Source organism: Vitis riparia, chromosome 4 (assembly GCF_004353265.1).
Source record: "Vitis riparia cultivar Riparia Gloire de Montpellier isolate 1030 chromosome 4, EGFV_Vit.rip_1.0, whole genome shotgun sequence".
Taxonomy (NCBI): Eukaryota; Viridiplantae; Streptophyta; class Magnoliopsida; order Vitales; family Vitaceae; genus Vitis; species Vitis riparia.
The window spans coordinates 22,059,101-22,081,544 of record NC_048434.1 but is presented as its reverse complement, the minus strand read 5'-3'; the positions used below and the strand labels follow the sequence as shown (position 1 = coordinate 22,081,544).

The following is a 22,444-nucleotide window of genomic DNA, read 5'->3' as shown; positions in this document are numbered from 1 at the left end:
ATAAAATATGTTAGGGTAAAAATTATGTATTTATGTTTATTTGTTTTGTCCTATCCTTTTCTTCTTTGTTTCTTTTTCAAAATAACGAATGTAGAACTTCAAAATATTTTAAGGCAACTAGAATCAAAGACTTGGTCACAAGGATAGGTTCTCTTTAATAAATTTTGTAGATCCAAATGGTCCATATTTTGATTAAAAAAATGAAATGAAGAAAAAAAAAATACAAGATCATTATGATGATAAATTTAAGAAAAATGAATATTTAAAAATATAAATAAAAAATAAGAAATACTTTATTAGCCATATATTTCTTCATATATTCATTTATTTTAATAGTTAGTCTTTGGGAGCATATTTTTAAAATATTTATATTAAAATTTGAGTTGATTTTGATATTTAATTTTTTATAATTTAATATATTATACTTTTCTATAAATAATATTTTTTTTAAATTACATTTGATTTTAAAATATATTTTCTAATATTTTAAAAACTTTTCTAAAAAAAAAAAACTAATTTAATAATTCATCAAAGATTCGTTTCCCCAAAACCAAACATTATATTGGGTTGTATCTTTGAAATTATTTCTAAATTATTGTCAATTGTCAAGTAAATATAATATGGTGTCAAAGTCATAGTTGATTATAATAACGAAGATTCCATGTGCTACCATAAAGACAAGCTTATCCTTGAAAAAGATTAATAAATTGATTCCAATGTTTGATTTAGTTATTATATACCATGACCCCACTAAGAACAATTTAAAAAGAGGTCACAAATCAAAAGAACATAGAAAATTGATAAACATGCTCAAGATTCCACGAGGTCTTGGTGATTTCAAGATTAAATTTGTTATTAAAGTTGAAAAAAATTTCAAATTAAAGTATATTTATTTTAATTTTATATGGTAGGTGTTACTTAACATGTAGTGATATCTATTTTTTTTTTTTCCATTCCTATTGAAATGGCTTAATTAATTAGCCCAATATAAATGAATCTTTAATATGTTACTATATTTAACTTTTATATTAAGTTTTTTTTGTATTTTAATAACACTCAATAATAAAAAATAAATATTTCGTTTTGTCTTTTTTTTTTTTTTAAATGTGTTTGTTTTATGATTGACAAAGTTTTTCACAATGGTAAAATAGTTTAGCATTTTTTGTTTTGTTTTATTTTTTTGTTTTTAAATAGGGTTGCTAGAGTTTTAGCGGGTATTAGAATCTGACCAAACTCTCCTATTTTGTTTTATTCTTTTGATTTTGTTTTTCATTTGATTTTTTCTTTTTTGAATAGGGTTATTAGGGTTTTAGAAGATAACTAGTCAGATCAAACTCTCCTTTTTCTTTTTTTGTTTTGTTTTGGGCTTTTCTTTATTTTTATTTTTATATTTTTAAAATAGGGTTGCTAGGTTTTAGAAGGTATTACAATAGCATCAAACTCCCCTCTTTTGTTCTGGTTATTTTATTTATTTATTTATTTTTAAATAAAGTTGTTAAAGTTTTAGAAGATATTAGAACGGACCAAACTCTCATTTTTTTTGTTTTTTTGTTTTTGTTTTTCTTTTAAATAAGGGCCGTTAAACCCTAATCTGTTAAACCCTAAGTTTACATCATCTTCTTCCTCTTTAGATCACAACCAGAATAATGGTTTTGCTGTCAAGTTCAGATTGGGCATCACTCCCTATAAATCTTCTCGATTCGATCTTAGATTACCTGGTGGCCATGGAGGACTACCTCACATTCAGTGAGGTTTGCATTGAATGGCAATATGCAGTTCGTGAAAACTTCAGCATTTACGCTCTAACCATAAACGCTATTGTCTTCTGCACCAACAAGTCCCATTGTTATTGGCTCCCACCGCCCGCAGATAATCCCAGAGATGGTTGCAGTTTACATGACGTCATGAAAGGAAAAAGCCTTTGGGAGGTCCAGTTGGGGCCGGGGCCAGGACGATGGAGGTATGAAGGGTCTTCTCATGGCTGGATGATTCTAATAGATGAGGATTCTTATAAGGTAACCCTCCTCAACCTATTCTCTAGATCCTTATAATCGTTCTAAGCCGAAGAGGGGTGTATTGTGAATTGATCGTGCTGTGAATAGGGATGTACTCATGATGACGTGTGGTAGTGTGGTATGTTGGGACGTCATTTGTATTTTTTGGCCCTGGTGCCTAGGCTGAAGAGCCAATGCAGCGCCCAGGGTGGCCTCTCCAGGATTCGAACTCGGGACCTTAACCCAGGCAGTTGCCCTCCTGGATGGTACCAGGAGGGCAATTGCAAAAACCTCAAGGTCTTAGGTTCGAATCCTGGGGACGTCACCCCAATGACCAAATAAACAAATGGCCCCATAAAGACTCTGCGCTCTGTGCGGGCAAACGTGAGGTCTCCAAGACCCGAGCATCCCACAGACCAGAGCAAAAAAGGCCGACGATTTTGTTGGGACGTCATTTGTTTGTTTGGCCCTGGTGCCTAGGCTTGGAACTAATGCGGCGCCCAGAGTGGCCTCCCCAGGATTCGAACTTGGGACCTTAAGGTCTTAGCAGTGCAGCCAAGATGGTACCAGGAGGGCAACTGCTAAGACCTTAAGGTCCCAAGTTCGAATCCTGGGGAGGCCACTTTGGGCGCCGCATTGGCTCCAAGCCTAGGCACCAGGGCCAAACAAACAAATGACGTCCCAACATGGTAGAAAGATTAGCATTCATTAAATCAGGAAAAGAATATTGGACTTATATTAAAGACTTGTGAGATTTGGAAGATATTATTTATAGCAATGGGTTATTCTATGTATTAGACGGATGTGATGCGCTCTTTCTCTTATGATGTGAGTAATGATTTTAAAGTGAAAAGGATTACTTCACCTGAAAATGAGTGTGCTCTTGTCTTATATTTGGTGGAATCTCTTGTCTCATATTTGGTGGAATCTCCAGTCTCATATTTGGTGGAATCTCCTGAAAGAGATCTCATGCGGGTTATAACACATGAATGGGGATTTGTGATTTATAAGTTAGTATGGTTTTCAAAGAATCCAAGATGAGAAGAGGTTATGAGTTTGGACGATGTCTCCTTGTTTTTAGGAGAGCATCATTCAATTTCTATTATAGTTTCTAATTTTGTAGGATGCAGACCAAATTCTATATACTTCTGCCAACGTTGTAGATTTTTAAATCCTTTAGATGGAAGTGTCTATGTTTTCAATCTAAATGATAGGACCGTTGTTATCTGCTACACGTTCACACAACTCTGAAGTGGTCAACACCTTGACCAAGTCCTTCCATCAGATCGTCTCACTTCCCTACAGTTTAGGAACATGTTCCACAAACTACTGAGAGTGGTGGTAAATGGCAAACAACGTGATTTGATGGGAAGCCACAGTTTTATATATCAGTTTTGGTCCCAAACTCATCTCTTTGCTATTTTTCATAAATACACCATCTAACTAGAGAGATCAGAGTTTGGAAAATCAAAGACTTGCACCAACTATAGAAATTCAAAACCAATGGCTAGAGGTAAGTAACTAATCCTCAATCCTTTCAGATTTGATTCATATGGCAAAAGTTTCATACATTTGGATTGAATTTATTCCATGTATTCTTACATTTGGTATTAGAGCAACACAAATCTTACATTTGCTTTGGTGTTGTTTTTTGCATGAGATACTTTGCTACATTTGGTATTTCTGATCTCTTAAATCACTGCATAAATTGAAATATGTTGCTTGTTGACCGGAAAGTAACAGATAACACTTTCTTCATGCCAACTTTTTGGCACTCGATGGTAATCACCTTATCAGTTTTGGTTGCCTTCCAATACCCAGACCCAACACCTTATTGGGTCTGGACCCTTTCTGGTACTTCCGATCTTTGGGACTAAAAAAGTACCACTCTTTCTCTTCAAATATAGCTTTATTGGAAAGAACCCATTTGCCAAACTTGGAGATCGATTTATCCAATTATCTCTAATGAAAACCCCTTTTCAGCAACTTTCCAACATAGATACTGCACCATAAGTTCCTCATCGATAGGATAAAATCAGAACCTAGGCGGCAAACCAAGCTGTCAAAGAGGGTCTACCTCCGGTACACCCATTTTCGAAGGTGACGATGATTAAGGCTAGGACAACAATTTGGTGGGTGTGGGTGCAGAGGCCATTATGAGTGTCCATTGACCTTTGAAACATTCGGAACGGTAGCGCTTTTCAAGTGAATGAAGGCCACCGTGCATGGAAGCACCGGGTGAGACTCTTCCTGAATGGTGATGCCACTACACGTGGAAACATCGGTGAAGGTTGTTCCTGCCTGGTGTTGCAGGCGGCTGTAGGGCACCGGTGAAGACTGTTCCTGTGCGACTCCAAAGCTTGGACTACTACCAGTGTTGGAAGGCTATCGCGTTGAGTTTCGATGTGGTGCAGCCGGTGACAGTGCAGTCCACGCAGGTCGCGGCGAGCACGGCGCTACTGGTGATGAAGCAGTCCACGGGGTGGTGGAAAAAATAGAATCATGGGTTCGGTTGCAGGTGATATTAAGATGATGAAGAATCTAAAGAGAGATTGAGTTCCAATGAAGCCCACTAAGGTTTTGGGCCTTGATATAAATGGCTATTGGGCCCATTAGGTTCAATGCATGAGCAGTGGCCCATTTTGCAAAAATAAGGGCATTAAATGTTGGGCCATGGGATAAATGTGAAAGTTGGGCCAGTTTAGGCCCTTATGGCCTAGATTGAATTTTATTAGGCTTAGAACTGATTGTGTTTTTATATGGACTTGGGCACCCAATCACAATCTGAAATCCTTTTAAATTAATTTCAAACTATTATGTGATTTTTATACATGCAAATTAAATTATTTTATTCTAATTTATATGTTTGTATGTGTAAAAATGTAGCCTAAATTTGAGTTAGATAAATTAAAGCTGTAGTTTTAATTGCATGCAATCTAAATTTGTGATAGATATATTAAAGTTATATCATATAGTTTTAATGTCTAGTGAACCATATAATTTTAAATAATTAAAGAATAGTCACAACATCTTTAATTATATAAAATTATATATATTAAGTGAATAAGGATCACGTTATGGACATTAATTGTAATTAATTATATAAATATGATGATTTTACCCCACATGGATTTCATTATGTTTATATAATTAATTAGGATAAAATGTTAATTTTTCTTAATTTACCCACAGGAGTCAGGAAGAATTAATTTAATGGTTTATCATAAAGCTTATAGATAGAAGATATCAAACTATATTCATAATAAATTTTATAAATTCAGTAAAACAGTTTGATAAAATCTATCATAAAGATAATGAATCTAATTGAATTAAAGATTTAGCCTACAAATAATTTTTAATAAAATTATATTCAATTTTTAAGCGTGTTTTACATTGGTAAAACATGAATTTAAATTAAAGCCTCAAATATTAATAAGCTTGTAATATTTTTGTGCAGTTTTACCTAGCATATCTGATATTCATTGTGAGGTTCCCGAACTCAGGGGAGATAACTTTAAGATATGAAAGGAGAGAGTTCTTCTTCAATTAGGGTGCATGACATAAACTATGCCATAAGAAAATATGAACCACATAAGATCACTGATACTAGCACACCTGATGAAAATCTATTGTACGAACGCTAGGAAAAATCTAATCACCTCAGCATGATGTATATTAAGACAAAAATTAGTGTTGGTATACATGGTTCAATCGAGCAACACGAGAATGTTCGCGAATTGCTAAAGGCTATTGACGAGCAATTCGTCACTTCAAATAAAGCCTTGGCAAGCACCATAATTATGAAGTTCACATCCCTGAAGCTCACCAGTATAAAAGGTGTACGTGAACACATCATGGAAATGAGCAACATAGTGGCTCAATTGAAGAAGCTCGAGGTAGAAATGTTTGAATCCTTCTTGGTGCACTTTATCCTTAACATTCTTCCACATCAGTATAGACCTTTCAAAATCTCTTACAACACACCTAAGGATAAGTGGTCTATCAATGAATTGATGACCATGTGTGTTCAAGAGGAAAGAAGGTTAATGATGGAGCAAGGAGAAAGTGTTATGCTGGTGACGCAAAAGAAAAGAAATAAAGGAAAATCTCAAGCCAATAAAAAAAGTAAGCAATAAATTCCTTCCAAATTTGACATTAAGAAAGACAAAAAATGTTTCTTCTGTAAAAAGAAAGGACACGTGAAAAAGTAATGTCTGAAATTTCAGAAATGGCTTGAGAAGAAAGGTAACCCTACCTCATTTGTTTGTTATGAATCTAATTTGGTTAATGTAAATACCAACACATGGTGGGTTGATTCTGGATCTACAATCCACATTTCAAATTTCTTGTAGGGTATGCAAAACCTAAGGAATCTAGTGAGTTGTGAGCAATTCATTTTATCCGAAAACAAGATGGGCTTGCATGTGGAAGCAATAGGGACATGTTATTTAACTTTAAATGGTGGTTTTGTTTTGGAATTGCAAATGACCTTTTATGTACCAAGTTTCTCACGAAACTTGATTTCAGTTTCTAGACTTATACCATTTGGATATTCCTTTCATTTTTTAGAAACATCTTTTAGTTTGATTTATAAATCTGATTGTGTTGGGAATGATATTTTGTCTGATGGTCTTTATCGCATATTCTTACAAAATGATACCACTTATAGTTCATTACATGTTAACTGGCATTAAAAGATGTGTTGTAAATGAGGATTCTTCTACATTATGGCACCAGAGATAAGGTCATATCTCCATAGATAGAATCAAAAGGTTGGTAAATGATGAGGTACTTAGTACTTTAGATTTTTCTAACTTTAAGACTTGTGTTGATTGCATTAAGGGAAAACAGACCAACAAGTCAAAGAGGGGTGATACTAGGAGTTCTGCCATATTAGAGATCATACATACTGATATATGTAGTCTTGACATGGACCCTCATGGTAAAAAAAATACTTCATCTCTTTCATAGATGATTTCTCACGATACATGTATTTCTACATACTTCACAATAAAAATGAAGCATTAGATGTCTTTAAGGTTTTCAAGACAGAAGTAGAGAAACAATGTGGTAAACAAATTAAGATCGTGAGATCAGATAGAGGTGGAAAATATTATGGTAGATACTTCGAAGATGGACAGGCACCTGGGCCATTTGTGAAGTTTCTTCAAGAGCTTGGGATTGTTACCCAATACACCATGTTTGGTTCTCCATACCAAAATGGTGTAACAAAAAGAAGAAATCGAACTTTATTGGACATGGTGAGGAGTATGCTTAGCAACTCAAAACTTCCAGGATTCTTGTGGATTGAAGCACTTAAGACAACAATGTATATATTAAACCAAGTTCCAACCAAGGTTGTCCCAAAGACGCCATTTGAGTTATGGAAATGTTGGAAACCAAGTTTGTGACATATGCGCGTTTGGGGATGCTCGTCTGAAGTGAGAATTTACAATCCACAAGAAAAGAAACTAGACCCAAGGATTATAAGTGAGTATTTCATTGGATATGCTAAAAAGTCTTAGGGGTACAAATTTTACTATCCATCTCACAACTCTAGGATTGTGGAATCAAGAAATGCTAAATTTCTTGAATATGACTTGGTAAGTTGGAACGATCAATTCAGAAACATAGTTTCTGATATTGATCATACAAAGTCTCAACTTTCCACTTCAAGTGATAGATTGTTGGTTGTTCATAACACCTCTCAAGTTCAAACGGGTGCGGAACAAACAATTGTTGAAGTCCAACCAGTCATTGAAGTTCCACAAGCTATTGACAACATTTCAGTAGATCAAGTTGATCAGGAGTTGCCTGACACTTCTGAACAACAAGTTGAACCTCATACTTCCCTAGAAGATAATGGTGCAACCTTAAGAAAGTTTACTTGAACTAAGAGGTTAGCAATTCCTAGTGATTATGTAGTGTATCTACAAGAATTTGACTACAATATAAGAACCGAAAATGATCCCAAATCTTTTTCACAAGCCATGAGTTGCAAAGAATCAGAATTATGGTACAATGCCATGAAGGATGAGATGAGTTCCATGAGGTGTAACGATGTTTGGGACCTTGTTGAGTTGCTTAATGATGCAAAAGCCATTGGTTGTAAATGAGTTTTTAAGACAAAGAAAGGCTCATTAGGCAACATTGAGAGATACAAGGCCAGACTTATTGCAAAGGGGTTCACTCAGAAAGAATGAATCGATTACATGGAAACCTTTTCTCCTGTATCTAAGAAAGATTCCTTACACATTATATTGACATTAGTAGCCCACTTTGATTTGGAATTGCAACAAATGGATGTGAAAACTTCATTTCTTAATGGAGAGCTAGAGGAGGAGGTTTACATTAAACAAACTGAAGGATTCCCCTCTAGTGATGATGAGAAATTGGTTTGCAAACTTAAAAAATCCATATACAGTTTAAAACAAGCATCCTGCCAATGGTATTTAAAATTTCATAACATAATTTCTTCATTTGGTTTTGTAGAAAATGTTATGGATCAATGCATATACCTCAAGGTCAGTGGGAGTAAAGTTTGTTTTCTTGTTTTATACGTGGATGACATCTTACTTGCAACCAATGATAAGGGTTTACTTCATGAGGTGAAACAATTTCTCTCTAAAATTTTTGACATGAAGGATATGAGTGAGACATCTTATGTCATTGGCATTAAGATCCATAGGGACATATTTCAAGGTATCTTAGGTCTGTCTCAAGAAACCTATATCAATAAAGTTTTAAAGAGATTTCAGATGAAGGATTGTTCACCTAGTGTTTCCCCTATAGTGAAGGATGATAGGTTCAATTTGAATCAATGCCCGAAAAACGATCTTGAAATGAAACAGATGAAGAACATTCCATATGCTTCTGCAGTCAAAAGTCTAATGTATGCTCAAGTCTGCACAAGGCCTGACATTGCATTTGCTGTTGGAATGTTAGGACAATATCAGAGTAACCCAGGTTTAGACCATTGGAAAGCTGCAAAGAAAGTGATAAGATATTTTTAAGGAACCAAATATTACAAGCTTATGTACAAATGGACAAGCAATTTAGAGGTTGTTGGCTACTCAGATTCAGACTTTGTTGGCTATGTTGATTCGTGTAAATCAACATTTGGATACATTTTTATATTGGCCGGTGGAGCTATATGTTGGAGGAGCGTTAAGCAGACCTTGACTACTACTTCTACTATGGAAGCTAAGTTCATATCCTATTTTAAGGCTACTTCACATGGTGTATGGCTTAAGAGTTTCATTTTCGGGCTTAGGATTATGGATTCAATATCTAGGCCATTGAGTATATATTGTGACAACTCAATTGTTGTCTTTATGGCAAAGAACAATAAAAGTGGAAGTCGAAACAAGCACATCGACATTAAGTATCTAGCCATAAGATAACGTGTTAAAGAAAAGAAAGTGGTTATTGAGCACATTAGCACTGCATTGATGATCGTTGATCCTTTGACTAAGGGTATGCCACCGTTGAAATTCAAGGATCATGTAGTGAACATGGGACTTAATTCCCTTATGTAGTTTCTATTGTACAAACTCTTATTATGATGTTTTCTCATATTGATGTGCATCTTTATTTAATTTTGAGGAAATTCAACTTCCTTGGACCAAGAATAAACATAGGGTTTATTCATTAAGTAATATTGCCACATAAAGTACAATGTTAAGAAATGAATACACTGTAATACATGGAAGGTAACACTCATTATATAGAGGACTTATCGCCATGATTCATGTATTTGTTACTTAATGCAGATAATTGATGGACTAAGATGAGACATTAGGTTAAAGGTGTGGACCAAGTGGGAGAATGTTATCTGCTACACGTTCACACAACTCTGAAGTGGTCAACACCTTGACCAAGTCCTTCCACCAGATCGTCTCACTTCCCTACAGTTTAGGAACATGTTCCACAAACTGCTGAGAATGGTGGCAAATGGCAAACAACGTGGTTTGACGAGAAGCCACAGTTTTATATATCAGTCTTGGTTCTGAACTCGTCTCTCTACTGTTTTTCATAAATACACCATCTAACAAGAGAGATCAAAGTTTGAAAAATCAAAGACTTGCACCAACTACAGAAATTCAAAACCAATGGCTAAAGGTAAGTAGCTAATCCTAAATCCTTTCAGATTTGATTCATATGGCAAAAGTTTCATACATTTGGATTGAATGTATTCCATGTATTCTTACAACCGTTACATCGCTTTATCCACATTCCCAGCAACCTCTACTTTGGATTTCTCCAAAATTTGTGTGAAACTATTATTCTCTTTCATTTGTTTATGTTTCTCTTTCTCATTTGTAACTTTTGCTAACACGATAAATGAGCATTATGTTATGGTGTGTTCATAGGTTGTTTCATAGAGAAGAATAGAGAATTTTTCTTAATAGTATAATGTCTTCTATGAGAAGAAGTCCATATATTTTCATTTTTATATATAATTTTATTTTATTTTTTTAAAATAATTAATAAATTCAAAAACTATTTTTTCAAACACAAGATATAACTCTTCAATGTAAAGTTTACTTTGAAATGAAAATGAGAATGGATGAAAGCAATGGAATAATTTAGAAACTTTCCCAATTAAATCTTTCCAAATTCCTCTTTTTCAAAAGCATAAATAATTATTTTTTGAATTTCAAACTTATAGACATTGTTTATAGGAAAATGGAGATTCTTAAAATTCAAATGAAAAAAAAAATCATTTTTAATAAATTTATTTAAAATATAATGATTTTTTTCACAAAAAATAATGAGGATTGAAATTTGAGAAAAGCTCAAATTAAGATTTGGTTCAATTTTATATAGAATTCATATCCCAAATTCAAATATAAACACATATTATTTGATAAATCTATTTAATAGAAAATAAAAATAAAAATAAAAGTAATTACCATTTGGGATTGTATTTTATAAAGATTTATATTAAGATTTGAGATAACTTTGACACTATTTTTTTTTTTAAAATTCAATACATCCTACTTTGAAATTTATATCTTGATACCTTTAAAATTTTATTTGATATTTGATTTTGAAATACATTTTCTAATATTTAAATCATTTTTCTAAATATAAATACCTCTAAAACATTGAGACATCTACAAAAGAACAAATATACGTAAAAAAAAATAAAAATAAAAATAAAAAACTAATTTCTTAATTCAATAAATTAATTAATTGTGATATTGTGTGTGGGTTGAGAATAATGGTTGGCTTCCCCTAGTTGAGGTGGCAACTTGGGTATGTCATCCCATATTTAATTTTTTTTTAAAAAAAAATTGTTTAATTTAGTTTATTATATTTCATATGTTTTAAAAAAGAAATAAAAATGAATTGCTATTTTTATTTAATTATATATATATGACAAAGACATGGCGGTGGAATAAAGTAATACTAGAACCAGTATATTCTTAAACTTGGTTCTATTATATTGTTAATGGAAGATATTTGAGTGATAACTTAAGACTTTAATGTTTGTATATGTCAGCATACTTATAGAAAAATAAATAGAACAACAGATTGTTTAGCTACAAAAGACATCCATAATTTATAGTGTTTCCCATGGAGGTTAGGTTTTTCTAGAGATGTTATAAAATTTAGCTTTGAAAATTATTGTGGATTTTCTTTTAATTGAATGTGTAGATATTCTACGTTGTAGTTTCTTTTTAGACAAAAAAAGAAGAAGAAAAAAAAAAGGAGTTGATTCTAATGATAAAGAATTAAATAAAAGAAATATATTCCATTAAGGAAATTGAGACTATTCATGACATGTTAGAATTAGGGATACAACTTGAATAGGTTGCCCTGACATGATCTGAACCTAATTGGATGTAATCTAATATGATGTTTGAACAAGATTTGGGTAAATATTTTCAATACTTAAATTGAGTTTAGGTTAAATTTTCTCAATTCTAACTCAATTTGGGTTAGGCTCGAGTCAAGGTTCAGACAACCTGACTCTAATCTAAATTCAATTTAATGTTTTTATAATATTTATAATGTTTATATCTTATATAATGATATTCATTTTCTTTTTATATTAAAAAATATCAAATTATAATTATATTATATATTTTTTCATTTTTTAGAAAATATATATAAATTCATTTTTATTTTTTATTGTTATCTTTAAATTTTGTCTTATTTACTATTTAAATTTTGTCTTTTAAATTTATTTTTACTTTTTTATTATTATTTTTAAATTTTGTCTTGTTTATTATTGTTAGACAAAATATTCCAGAAGAACAAAATTAGAGTTAACTAAAAAAAATAGAAGAAACGAGAAAAATATGTTATCTCTCTCATGAAAAAATTATATCTCCTTTGTTATGCTCTATTTTGTTTTCTCAACATTCCATCTCTCATGTAAACTTCTTAATAATTATTTAAATTCTGGTATAAATATAAAGATTTAAAAAAAAAAATATTATCGATGGATTTTGAATCAGGTAACCTAATCAATCTGGCCAATTCGAGTCTACTTTAATCAACTTGAGTTTAATATAATCAACTCAAGTTTAACTCAATTAACCTGAATTTAATCCAAATTTAGAAAAATCAGATTAAGTTGAACTTGAATTAAGTAGAATGGATCAATGTTTTCATAATCGGACTGGACATTAAACCGAAAAAGTTATCGATTCACGGTTTACTGATTGGATTGGTGGTCGAACCGCGATCAAACCGATGACATCATAAATATATAATTTATATTTTATTAAAATTAAAAATAATTTTAAATACATATAATTAAAAATTAATCATATTTGTAATATTATTTATTCATTTTTATATAAATATATTAATATTTTAATTTATTAAACAAAATAATGAAAACATATACATTATTTAAATATGAAAAGAAAATGGTAAAAATCGTATTTAAATATTAAACATATTGAAAATGAAAATAAAATGTATTATGTAATATTATATTTATATATATATATATATATATATATATATATATATATATATATATATATATATATATATATATATATATATATATTATTTTTTAAAATAACCTTTATACTAGTTCCTTGTTAAATTTCAATGTAAGGATGGATGTAGCAGAGTGGATAATATCCTATTAAGAAACCTAGAAGTCTTATGGTTCAAGCTCTCCTTAAGTTTCTTGATCCCACATTGGAAGTGAGAGGAAACATAAATCGGTTTATAATCCTCTTCCCATTCCTTGCAAATGAATAGGTTGTTGGGCTGGCCCATAGGGCTCATTATCTAACATAATGGGTCATTTTGCCAAGAAGACTCATCATAGAAGTGGACAAACCGTCCGTTTTGACCACGTCCGATTTTTAAAACAATGGAATGGATCCATTGATCAGAGGTTAAACTTGAATGGATTGTTTTTTTAATTCAAATTGAACTTGGATTAGCAATCAATCAGCTTGACCCGGGTTAGACTAATGCTAAAAAAAGTACAATGGTCGTCGACGGCTATTCATTGAGTTGGGAAAGAGATCATGTGAACTACGCAAGTGCTCTTGTACTTGTCAATCCCATTGCCAGACGTATCCTTCACGTTATTGCATCAAGCAGTAAAGTCACCTTTCTCCACCCTTTGGTAAAAAAGGTGCAGCCCAAGCTTATGTGCAGGTATATATAAGGACAGAACATGTTGCAAGGTATGATTATGCGGGATGGAAAATTAAAGAGAAGTGAGAGAGAGATGGAAAAGATGGTACCGGAGGAAGAAATAGTGATAGTGGGGGGAGGAATCGCTGGGCTGGCCACCGCGGTGGCGCTACAAAGAGTTGGGATTAGAGCGTTGGTTTTGGAGAGATCTGATGGCCTCCGAGCCACTGGTGCTGCTCTCAACCTCTTCCCAAATGCTTGGCGCGCTCTTGATGCCCTGGGCGTCGCTCATAAACTCACTGCCGTCTATGCCGTCCGCAAAAAGTATGATTTCTATTCTTTCATTTTTCTCCTATTTCAGTATACAAATTCCAGACATAGCAATTATTTTATGTGAATAAGAAAATAATTCCAGCAGGAGTTTATGTTTTGCTTTTAAGTTTTTTTTTCTTTGATACTGAATTCTACCATTAACAACGACTTGTGAATTGTGAGTAGGTGTAGATTCTGGATTTTGTCCTGCCATGGTTTCCTCATGAAATTCTGATGCAGTCACTTCAAGGAAATATAATTTATTAATTAATTTTTGAAAAAAAAAACTAGCATGGAAGCCATATGAAAATATTAAAAATATTATTAATAAGAAATTACTGTGCTTATTATTAATTGATGTTTTGTTTGTGAGTAGGGCGTACGTAACAGATGTTGCCACTGGAGCTGTCCAAGAGGTTTCCCTCGTGGGAAACAATAGGTAAGACTGCTCAAAATCAAATACCTCTGTTTATTGGATAGTGGAAAGTGGGATTCTTAAATATATATTTTCAATTGGGTGGGCGGATTGGATGATCACCCTTTCTCTGTGGTCACTTTTCAAAATGACCGAAATGAATATGTAATGATCTGATTGATTGTCGAATCTGGAGCAGCGATGGACCCATCACAGTACATCGCAAGGCGTTATTGGAGAGTCTAGCAGAGGAGCTGCCAAGAAACTCAATCCGATTCTCATCCAAGCCCATCTCCATTGAAGCCCAGGGCCAAGAAGGTCCATATGCTATACGCTTGGAAGATGGAACTGTGATTACAACCAAGGTATCCAACATCAGCCCAGGTTGAGCCCTATATTCATTGGCTCATCCTCATATCCCATAATGGTGATTACTATAGATTCTTCATTTTTATGCCAGAATTTTCATTTTTGGGGGTTACAGGTTTTGATAGGGTGTGATGGGGTGAACTCGTTTGTGGCTCGTAAATTGGGACTGACCCAGCCGGTGAACTCGGGTCGATCGGCATTGGTTGCGCTGGCGGTGTTTCCAGAGGGTCATGGGGTGCGTGAGGATGTGCAGCAATTTGTGGATGTGGGCAAAAGGGGTGTCATCGTCCCTCTTAATGATAAAGAGATTTGCTGGTTCCTCACTTTCAATACTCCTAAAGGTTGGTTTGTCTTTGCCAACCACTTTATGACAATATTTCCGAGTAAAATTCAGCTCACCAGAGTCCTAAGAGATATAGTGGCAATTCCAAGCCGGTGTAACACTTTGGCTTGGCTGGTAAATTTTTTGTTCATGATATTACTCATTATTGTCTATGCCTTGTAAACATAAGTGATATCATTTTGATGTCAGGTGAGGCCATGACAGGAGACCCAGAACAAATACAAAAACAAGTGATTGAGAATTATGCCAAGGATTTCCCTCCAATATACGCTGAAGTGGTCCGCCACTGCGATCTTTCTACCTTGAATTTGGCTCCACTGAGGCTGAGACTTCCATGGGACCTCATATTTGGAAATGTAAGCAAAGGGAACATGACAGTGGCAGGTGATGCCATGCACCCAATGACCCCTGACCTAGGCCAGGGTGGCTGTTCAGCCCTGGAGGACGCAGTTGTCCTAGGCCGCCACATCGGAAAATCATTCATTGATAACAGGAGGCTGGTGCCGGGAGCGGTGGCCAGAGCCATAGAGGAGTACGTGAAGGAAAGGAGGTGGCGCACCGCTTGGTTGATAACGGGGTCATATATATCAGGGTGGGCGCAGTTAGGTGGGGAAGGATGGTTGATGAAGATGTTCAGAGATGTGATATTCTATAGGTTTCTTTTCAAGAGGCTTATTGGCATTGCAGACTATGACTGTGGGAAGCTCCCTCTACTGGATGACCAAAATAAGATTCAATAGCTTCATTTGATTTATTTTCTTTCTGTCATTTTTTTTTTTTTTTTTTTTGGTCTTTGTTTTAGCCCTTCTGATATGAATTTTGTTCTATTTTACCAGTTCTTTGCTAAATGGGTACGTTGACAATTATATATATATATATATGCCAGAATGGAATATCTCAAGCAGGCAAGCATTTAGGACTTGGTGGGGGTCTTGGCCGTCTTGCAGTGAAGATGTAATTATCTGACTCTGGGGAATCAGGTGTTCCCCTTTGGTGGGGGTGGCTATGGTGGGACCCCTTTTCTCCTCTTTCCACCTATTGAACTTTTCTTTCCCCATCTGAATTTTGAAATAAATCATGCTTTGGTTTGTTTCGAATTGAAGAATTGAGATGTCGTTTTCAGGTATAATGCATGAGAGAGAGAAACTCATGTCACGAAACTTACAAGAACCCGACAAAATCACATCTAATAAGAAAAATCAAACCAAAGTTTCCAAAAAATGGCACCGCTGCTTTAGGAAGATTCAAAATATGCTCTCTTTTAATGTCTAAGTTAAAGTATAATATCTTATTAATAAATATGTTGAATCAGATTAGATTAAATTATATTAAATTTGAAAAGTTTGATGATTTGGCAATGAAAGAGGTTTTTTTTTTTTTTTTTTTTCATAAATTTATAGATTTGTCAATTATACAAAGAAATGAATAATAAATATCTTAAAAATTAAGAAAAATAAATATTATTTCCTAAATTAAGAAAATCAAACATTATTAATACTTGATTGTTCTTTCATAATGATTGAATTTGATTCTTATCATTACAATTTTACACATCTCCTTCTTTGCAATTTTGTACGTGTTTTATGTCATTTTTTACCCTTAAGGTTCAAGTGGGGATAAATATGGATAGGGTATTTTTTGTCTTTTTAATCTTTTTGTTGAAAGTAACTTGTTTTATTTTTAAAATTTTGTTTTATTGAATAAAAAAATCAAAATATTTTATTTTTCTCAATGTTAAAAGCAAACTACTAGTTTTTCTTTCTTTCATAATACTTAATAGAAATAAAATATTAAAAAAACAATTGACTTAATAATTAATGTTATTAAATATTATTAAGTATTATTTGGTTTTAAGTTCTATTTAGAATTAAGTAAAAATAAATAAATAAATATCACTTTGATGTTCTTTTTTAACTTATTGCTAAAATCAATTTACTTTCAAAATTCAGATTGTTTTTTTTCTTCTTCTTCTTTTTTGTTAACTTATTACTCATTTTGTAAATTTTTTTATGAAATAGAAAAAATTAAAATATCTAACTTTTTCTTAATACTAAAAGTAAATTACCATAACTAAAATGAACCTATTAGATTTTTTTGAACTATTAATTCTTAATAAAAATAAAATATTTTTTTTTAAAAAAAGGGCTTAGTACTTAACACTATTAAATATTATTTAGTATTAAATTCTATTTAAAATTAAGTATAAAAAAAAAAAACACCAAGCTTGTCTCAAAACATGGTGAAGACATACTTTGGCAAACACTTGATATAAATATCAAATTATTCTTTTTTTTCCTTCTTTTATTTATTTATTTATTTATTTATTTATTATTATTATTATAGAATTGTAAACGTATATAGGGTAAAACATCTTCCCATCAAATTGAAAATTTTCTATCTCCTCGAACATTTTTACCACGACTATATAAGGTGATTTAACAAGCATAATAAATGAAAGAAAAATTATATCTTTATTTTAAGTCATATGCAAATGGACAAATTTATGTGGTATTTATTTGTTTATTTGTTTGTTTTTTTTTTTACTTAAATCTAAATAAAATTTAATTTAACTTTAAATACAACTTAACATTATTAAGTATTAAGTTGTTTTTTTATTATTTATTTTTGTTAAGTATTGAGTATTAATAGATCATGATTGTATTTTGGTTATTTAAAAAAGTTATTTTTTAGTATTTAGCAAAAAATCAAATATTTTAGATTTTTCTATTCAATCAATTATTTTTTTTAAAATAAGTAATAAGTAAAAAAAAATTAAAAACAAATCATTTAAAATCTAAAAATAAATTGCATTTAATATTAAATTAAAATATAAATATCATCGTATTATTAAGTGGTGTTTGTTTTTTTATTTAATTCTAAATAAAACTTTAATGTTTAATAGTGTTAAATATTAGATTGTTTATTTTTATAGTATTTTATTTTTATTAAGTATTAAAAAGTAAAGAAAAATTAATATATTATTTTTTTTATTTTTAAAAATTATATATTTTAGCTTTTCTATTTAGTAAAAAATTTATAATAAATTATAAAAAAAATAAAAAAATAAACAACTCAAATTCTTAAGCTTTGACCAAAAAAGGAAAAAAATAAACACCACTTAGTTTAAAATTGGTTTGTTTTCCTTCTCTCTCAAATCCTCTTACTCTTCTCGTTTTGTTTTCCTCTCTCATTCACAACCCAACAGAAGGAGCCATCTCCTATCTAAACGTGTACCTCTCTCTAGCAACCAGCTTGCTGTCTAAACCTGCTCCCTCGAACCTCCACACAGGCTCACAGCTCACCTCTCCAGAGAGAATATTCTTTCCCCTCACGTGTCTCCCTCTGAAAGGCCTCCTACAGGAATTTTGGGTCAAAGTAGCTTTTGATCGAAACAAAAAATCAACTTTACGTCTGTGTTGAAACAATTGTTCAAACTAGCCTTCTATTTTAAAAAAAAAAAATTAAAAATGCATTTCTTCCTTCTCTTCCACCCGCACACCCATCACCATGGACCCATCCATCGCTGGCGACGTTGCTATCGGCCACCCCGTTCCCCCTTCTTCAGTCGACTTCAACCCTTTCTCCCTTCGCATGTTTTCTTCTTTCCCTATTTCTCTTCTCCCTCTCCATCCTATCCATTTTTCCTTTCCTCAAACTCCGACTGCTACTCATTGCCAGCCAGCAATGTCATGCCGTCCTTGCTGATGATCCCCACGATTACCCCCACCTAGACCCACACCTCCATTTTCAATTTTTATTTTTTTTAAATAACTTTTAAAAAAATAATTAAAAATAATAATAATAAAAGATGCTGATGGGAGAGAAAGAGGCCATTTTGAACAAAAGATTCAAAAAATGGCCAAAATCAACATGTGTTCGGTTATAGAGGTTATTTTTAACCCAAACTCCTCCTACAGCTCTCTCAAAAACAGCTTCAGAATTGGGTTAAAAATAACCTCTTGAACCAATTTTGACCCTCTTTTGAATCTTTTATTTAAAATGGTCCCTCTCTCTCTCTCTAATCCTTCATCTTTTATTATTTAAAAAGTTATTTAAAAAAAAAAAAAAAGGAAAATGGTGGTATGGGTCTTGGTGGGGGCAACCGTGGGCATCGGCAGCAAGGTCGAGCCATGAGCGGCACTGACGCCATGACGTCGCTGGCCGGCAGTGAGTAGCAGCAGGAGTTGGACGAAACGAAAAATGGGTATGGTGGATAGAATGGAGAGAGAGAAGAGAAATAGGGAAAGAAGGAAAAAGGGAAGGGAGAAAGGGGGTGCCGCTGGCCGAAGAAGGGGGCGACGGAGTGGTCGACGGTGACGTCGCCGGCAATGGGTCGACGGTGACGGGTGTGCGGGTGGAAGGAGAAGGAAGAAATGCAGTTTCAATATGTCAAAAGCAAAATTCAAAAAGCTCTCCCCTACTACGTGTCACCCTGCCAGCCCACTTTCCAGAAGGGTGGAAAGGTCAAAAAAGGGTGAAAAAACAGAGAACCTAAAAGTCTCAAAAGACCGGTTTCCAGGAGCGTGCCCCAGCTCTAAAAGTATACCAAATTTTAAAATAATTTTAACATCATTCATAACTTTTTCCTTAAAATATTTCTATGAAATTTCTTTGTTTTATAAGGTCATATTAATTTGGCTTTTAAAAACTGTGAAAGAAAATATTATTAAAAAAAAAAAAATTTAAAGTTAATAAATTATTTTTATATATCATTTCAAAATTTCACTTATTTTAATTTTTTATATAAAAATTAAATAATTAAAAATATATAAATTATTTATTACTTTTAATTATATTTTTTGTTTATATTTTTTTATGATAGAGTCAAATATAAATTTTTTTCCCTAATATTTTTATTTATTTAGAACTTCCTGACAAACAAATAATCAAAGAAATTTAATGTAAACTTCTGAATATTTCTCATTATAAATAATCCAAACATAAACTAAGGAAAACAATTATAATAATATTCCTTTTCTATAAAAAAAATATTTCATTTAAGGAATTGAATAAAAGAAATATATTCCATTTAAGAAATTGAGTCCTTTCACGACACGTTGGACTAATGTTAAAATAAAAAATAAAAAAAAATGGAAACAAGAAACTATGTTGACCCACGGTTGTCAATTGAAGTCGGAAAGTGGCCATGTTAAAATTGTACAAGTGCTCTTGGCAATATTGGACCATACGTGTCCTTTACGCACTTGCATCAAACCGTGGAATAACCTCTCCCCAACCATTTGGTCAAATATGACGGCTTCGTGCAGTTCAAGCTTTGAATCTTCTATGAGTGTGTGTATATAAGGATAGAACAAGTTGAGAGGTATGATTATGCAGGATAGAAAATTAAAGAGAAGCGAGAGATATGGAGAAGATGGTACTGGAGGAAGAAATAGTGATAGTGGGGGCAGGAATAGCTGGGCTGGCCACCGCGATCGCGCTCAAAAGGGTGGGGATTAGAGCATTGGTGCTGGAGAGATCTGATGGCCTCCGAGTCTCTGGTGCTGCTCTCACCCTCGCCCCAAATGCTTGGCTCGCTCTTGATGCCCTGGGTGTTGCTCATAAACTCACTCCCCTCTATGCCGTCCGCGAAAAGTATGATTTTTATTCTTTCATTTTCCTCCTGTATCATTTGTTCCTTTCTTTTTTTTTTTTTATCAACAAGAAAAATGTTCATACAAAAACAGATTTTATTTAGAAATGATAAGAATTCTTGTGATTATTATAAATTGATGTTTTTGTTTGTGACTAGGATGTGCATAACAAATGTTGCCACTGGAGCGGTCCAAGAAGTCTCCCTCATTAGAAACAATAGGTGAGACTGCGAAAAATTAAATACCTCTATTTCCGGTTTATGTTAACTTCCGTCGACTTCTGACTTGTGAGTCCACTGGGGTGAGCCCATTGGATGATCACCGTGACTTAAAATGAATATGTAATGATCTGATTGGTTGTCAAATCTGGAGCAGAGGTGGACCCATCACAGTACATCGCAAGACGCTACTCGAGAGTCTGGCAGAGGAGCTGCCACGCCACTCGATCCGATTCTCATCCAAGCCCATCTCCATTGAAGCCCAGGCCCAAGAAGGACCATATACCATGCGCTTGGAAGATGGAACTGTGATTACGACCAAGGTATGTAACGTCAGCCCATGTTGAGCCCCATGTTCATTGGCTTGTCTGCATCACATAATGGTGATTACTATAGATTCTTCATTTTAATGCCAGAATTTTCATTTTTGGGTGTTACAGGTTTTGATAGGGTGTGATGGGGTGAACTCGTTTGTGGCTCGTAAATTGGGGTTGACAGAGCCGGTGAACTCAGGTCGATCGTCTGTGGTTGCGCTGGCTGTGTTTCCAGACGGTCATGGGGTGCGTGAGCATGTGCTGCAATTTTTGGATGTGGGCAAAAGGGCTGGCATCGTCCCTCTAAATGATAAAGAGATTTACTGGTTCCTCACTTTCAATACTCCTAAAGGTTGGTTTTGTTATCGCCACAACTTTATGCCAATATCTCTGAGTAAAATTCAGGTCACTAGTGGCAATTCCAAGCCGGTGTAACACTTTGGCTTGGCTGGAAATTTTTTTTTCATGACATTACTCACATTATTGTCCTTGCTTTATAAACATAAATGATATCATTTTGATGTCAGGTGAGACCATGACAAAAGACCCGCAAGAAATACAAAAACAAGTGATTGAGAATTATGCCAAGGACCTCCCTCCAATATACGCTGAAGTGGTCCGCCACTGCGATCTTTCTACCTTGACTTTGGCTCCACTGAGGCTGAGACTTCCATGGGACCTCATATTTGGAAATGTAAGCAAAGGGAACATGACAGTGGTAGGTGATGCCATGCACCCAATGACCCCTGACCTAGGCCAGGGTGGCTGTGCAGCCCTGGAGGACGCAGTTGTCCTAGGCCGCCACATCGGAAAATCATTCATTGATAACGGGAGGCTGGTGCCAGGAGTGGTGGCCGAAGCCATAGAGGGATACGTGAAGGAAAGGAGGTGGCGCGCTGCTTGGTTGATAACAGGGTCATATTTGTCAGGGTGGGCGCAGGTAGGCAGGGAAGGATGGTTGATGAAGATGTTCAGAGATATGATATTTTATAGGTTTGTTTTGAAGAAGCTTTTTAGCATTGCAGACTATGACTGTGGGAAGCTCCCACTATTGGATGATCAAAATAAGACTCATTAGCTTCATTTTAGTTATTTTCTTTGCATCAAATTTTTTTAGGGTCTTTGTTTTAGCCCTTCTATTATGAAATTTGTTCTATTTTACCAATTCTTTGCTAAATGCGTACAAAGTACGTTGACAGTTGAAGTGTAATAAAACGTATGCCTATGTTGATCAATAATAGTTGAGTAAGGTTTATTGTCGTGTGA

General features: G+C 33.6%; 2 protein-coding genes across 2 annotated transcripts; both read left to right on the top strand.

The window, feature by feature from the left end:
- The first annotated feature begins 13,671 nt into the window (after nucleotides 1-13,671).
- On the top strand, nucleotides 13,672-15,971 carry LOC117912703 (monooxygenase 2-like). The gene is made up of 5 exons (XM_034827389.1): nucleotides 13,672-13,937; nucleotides 14,302-14,364; nucleotides 14,540-14,705; nucleotides 14,825-15,050; nucleotides 15,242-15,971. Exons 1-5 carry the CDS (start codon nucleotides 13,672-13,674, stop codon nucleotides 15,790-15,792), a joined length of 1,272 nt encoding a protein of 423 aa, XP_034683280.1. The 3' UTR covers nucleotides 15,793-15,971.
- Nucleotides 15,972-20,385: 4,414 nt separating this feature from the next.
- LOC117912704 (monooxygenase 2-like) lies at nucleotides 20,386-22,444 on the top strand. The gene is made up of 5 exons (XM_034827390.1): nucleotides 20,386-20,647; nucleotides 20,805-20,867; nucleotides 21,022-21,187; nucleotides 21,305-21,530; nucleotides 21,706-22,444. Exons 1-5 carry the CDS (start codon nucleotides 20,418-20,420, stop codon nucleotides 22,254-22,256), a joined length of 1,236 nt encoding a protein of 411 aa, XP_034683281.1. The 5' UTR covers nucleotides 20,386-20,417; the 3' UTR covers nucleotides 22,257-22,444.

What these genes read in the sequence shown, in the direction of transcription:
- LOC117912704 (XM_034827390.1), top strand. Translation starts at nt 20,418, where the DNA reads ATGGAGAAGATGGTACTGGAGGAAGAAATAGTGATAGTGGGGGCAGGA. An exon ending in CTCTATGCCGTCCGCGAAAA is followed by an intron (nt 20,648 to 20,804) that starts GTATGATTTTTA and finishes GTTTGTGACTAG; the next exon opens with GATGTGCATAACAAATGTTG. An exon ending in CACTTTCAATACTCCTAAAG is followed by an intron (nt 21,531 to 21,705) that starts GTTGGTTTTGTT and finishes TTTTGATGTCAG; the next exon opens with GTGAGACCATGACAAAAGAC.
- LOC117912703 (XM_034827389.1), top strand. Translation starts at nt 13,672, where the DNA reads ATGCGGGATGGAAAATTAAAGAGAAGTGAGAGAGAGATGGAAAAGATG. An exon ending in GTCTATGCCGTCCGCAAAAA is followed by an intron (nt 13,938 to 14,301) that starts GTATGATTTCTA and finishes GTTTGTGAGTAG; the next exon opens with GGCGTACGTAACAGATGTTG. An exon ending in GAACTGTGATTACAACCAAG is followed by an intron (nt 14,706 to 14,824) that starts GTATCCAACATC and finishes TGGGGGTTACAG; the next exon opens with GTTTTGATAGGGTGTGATGG.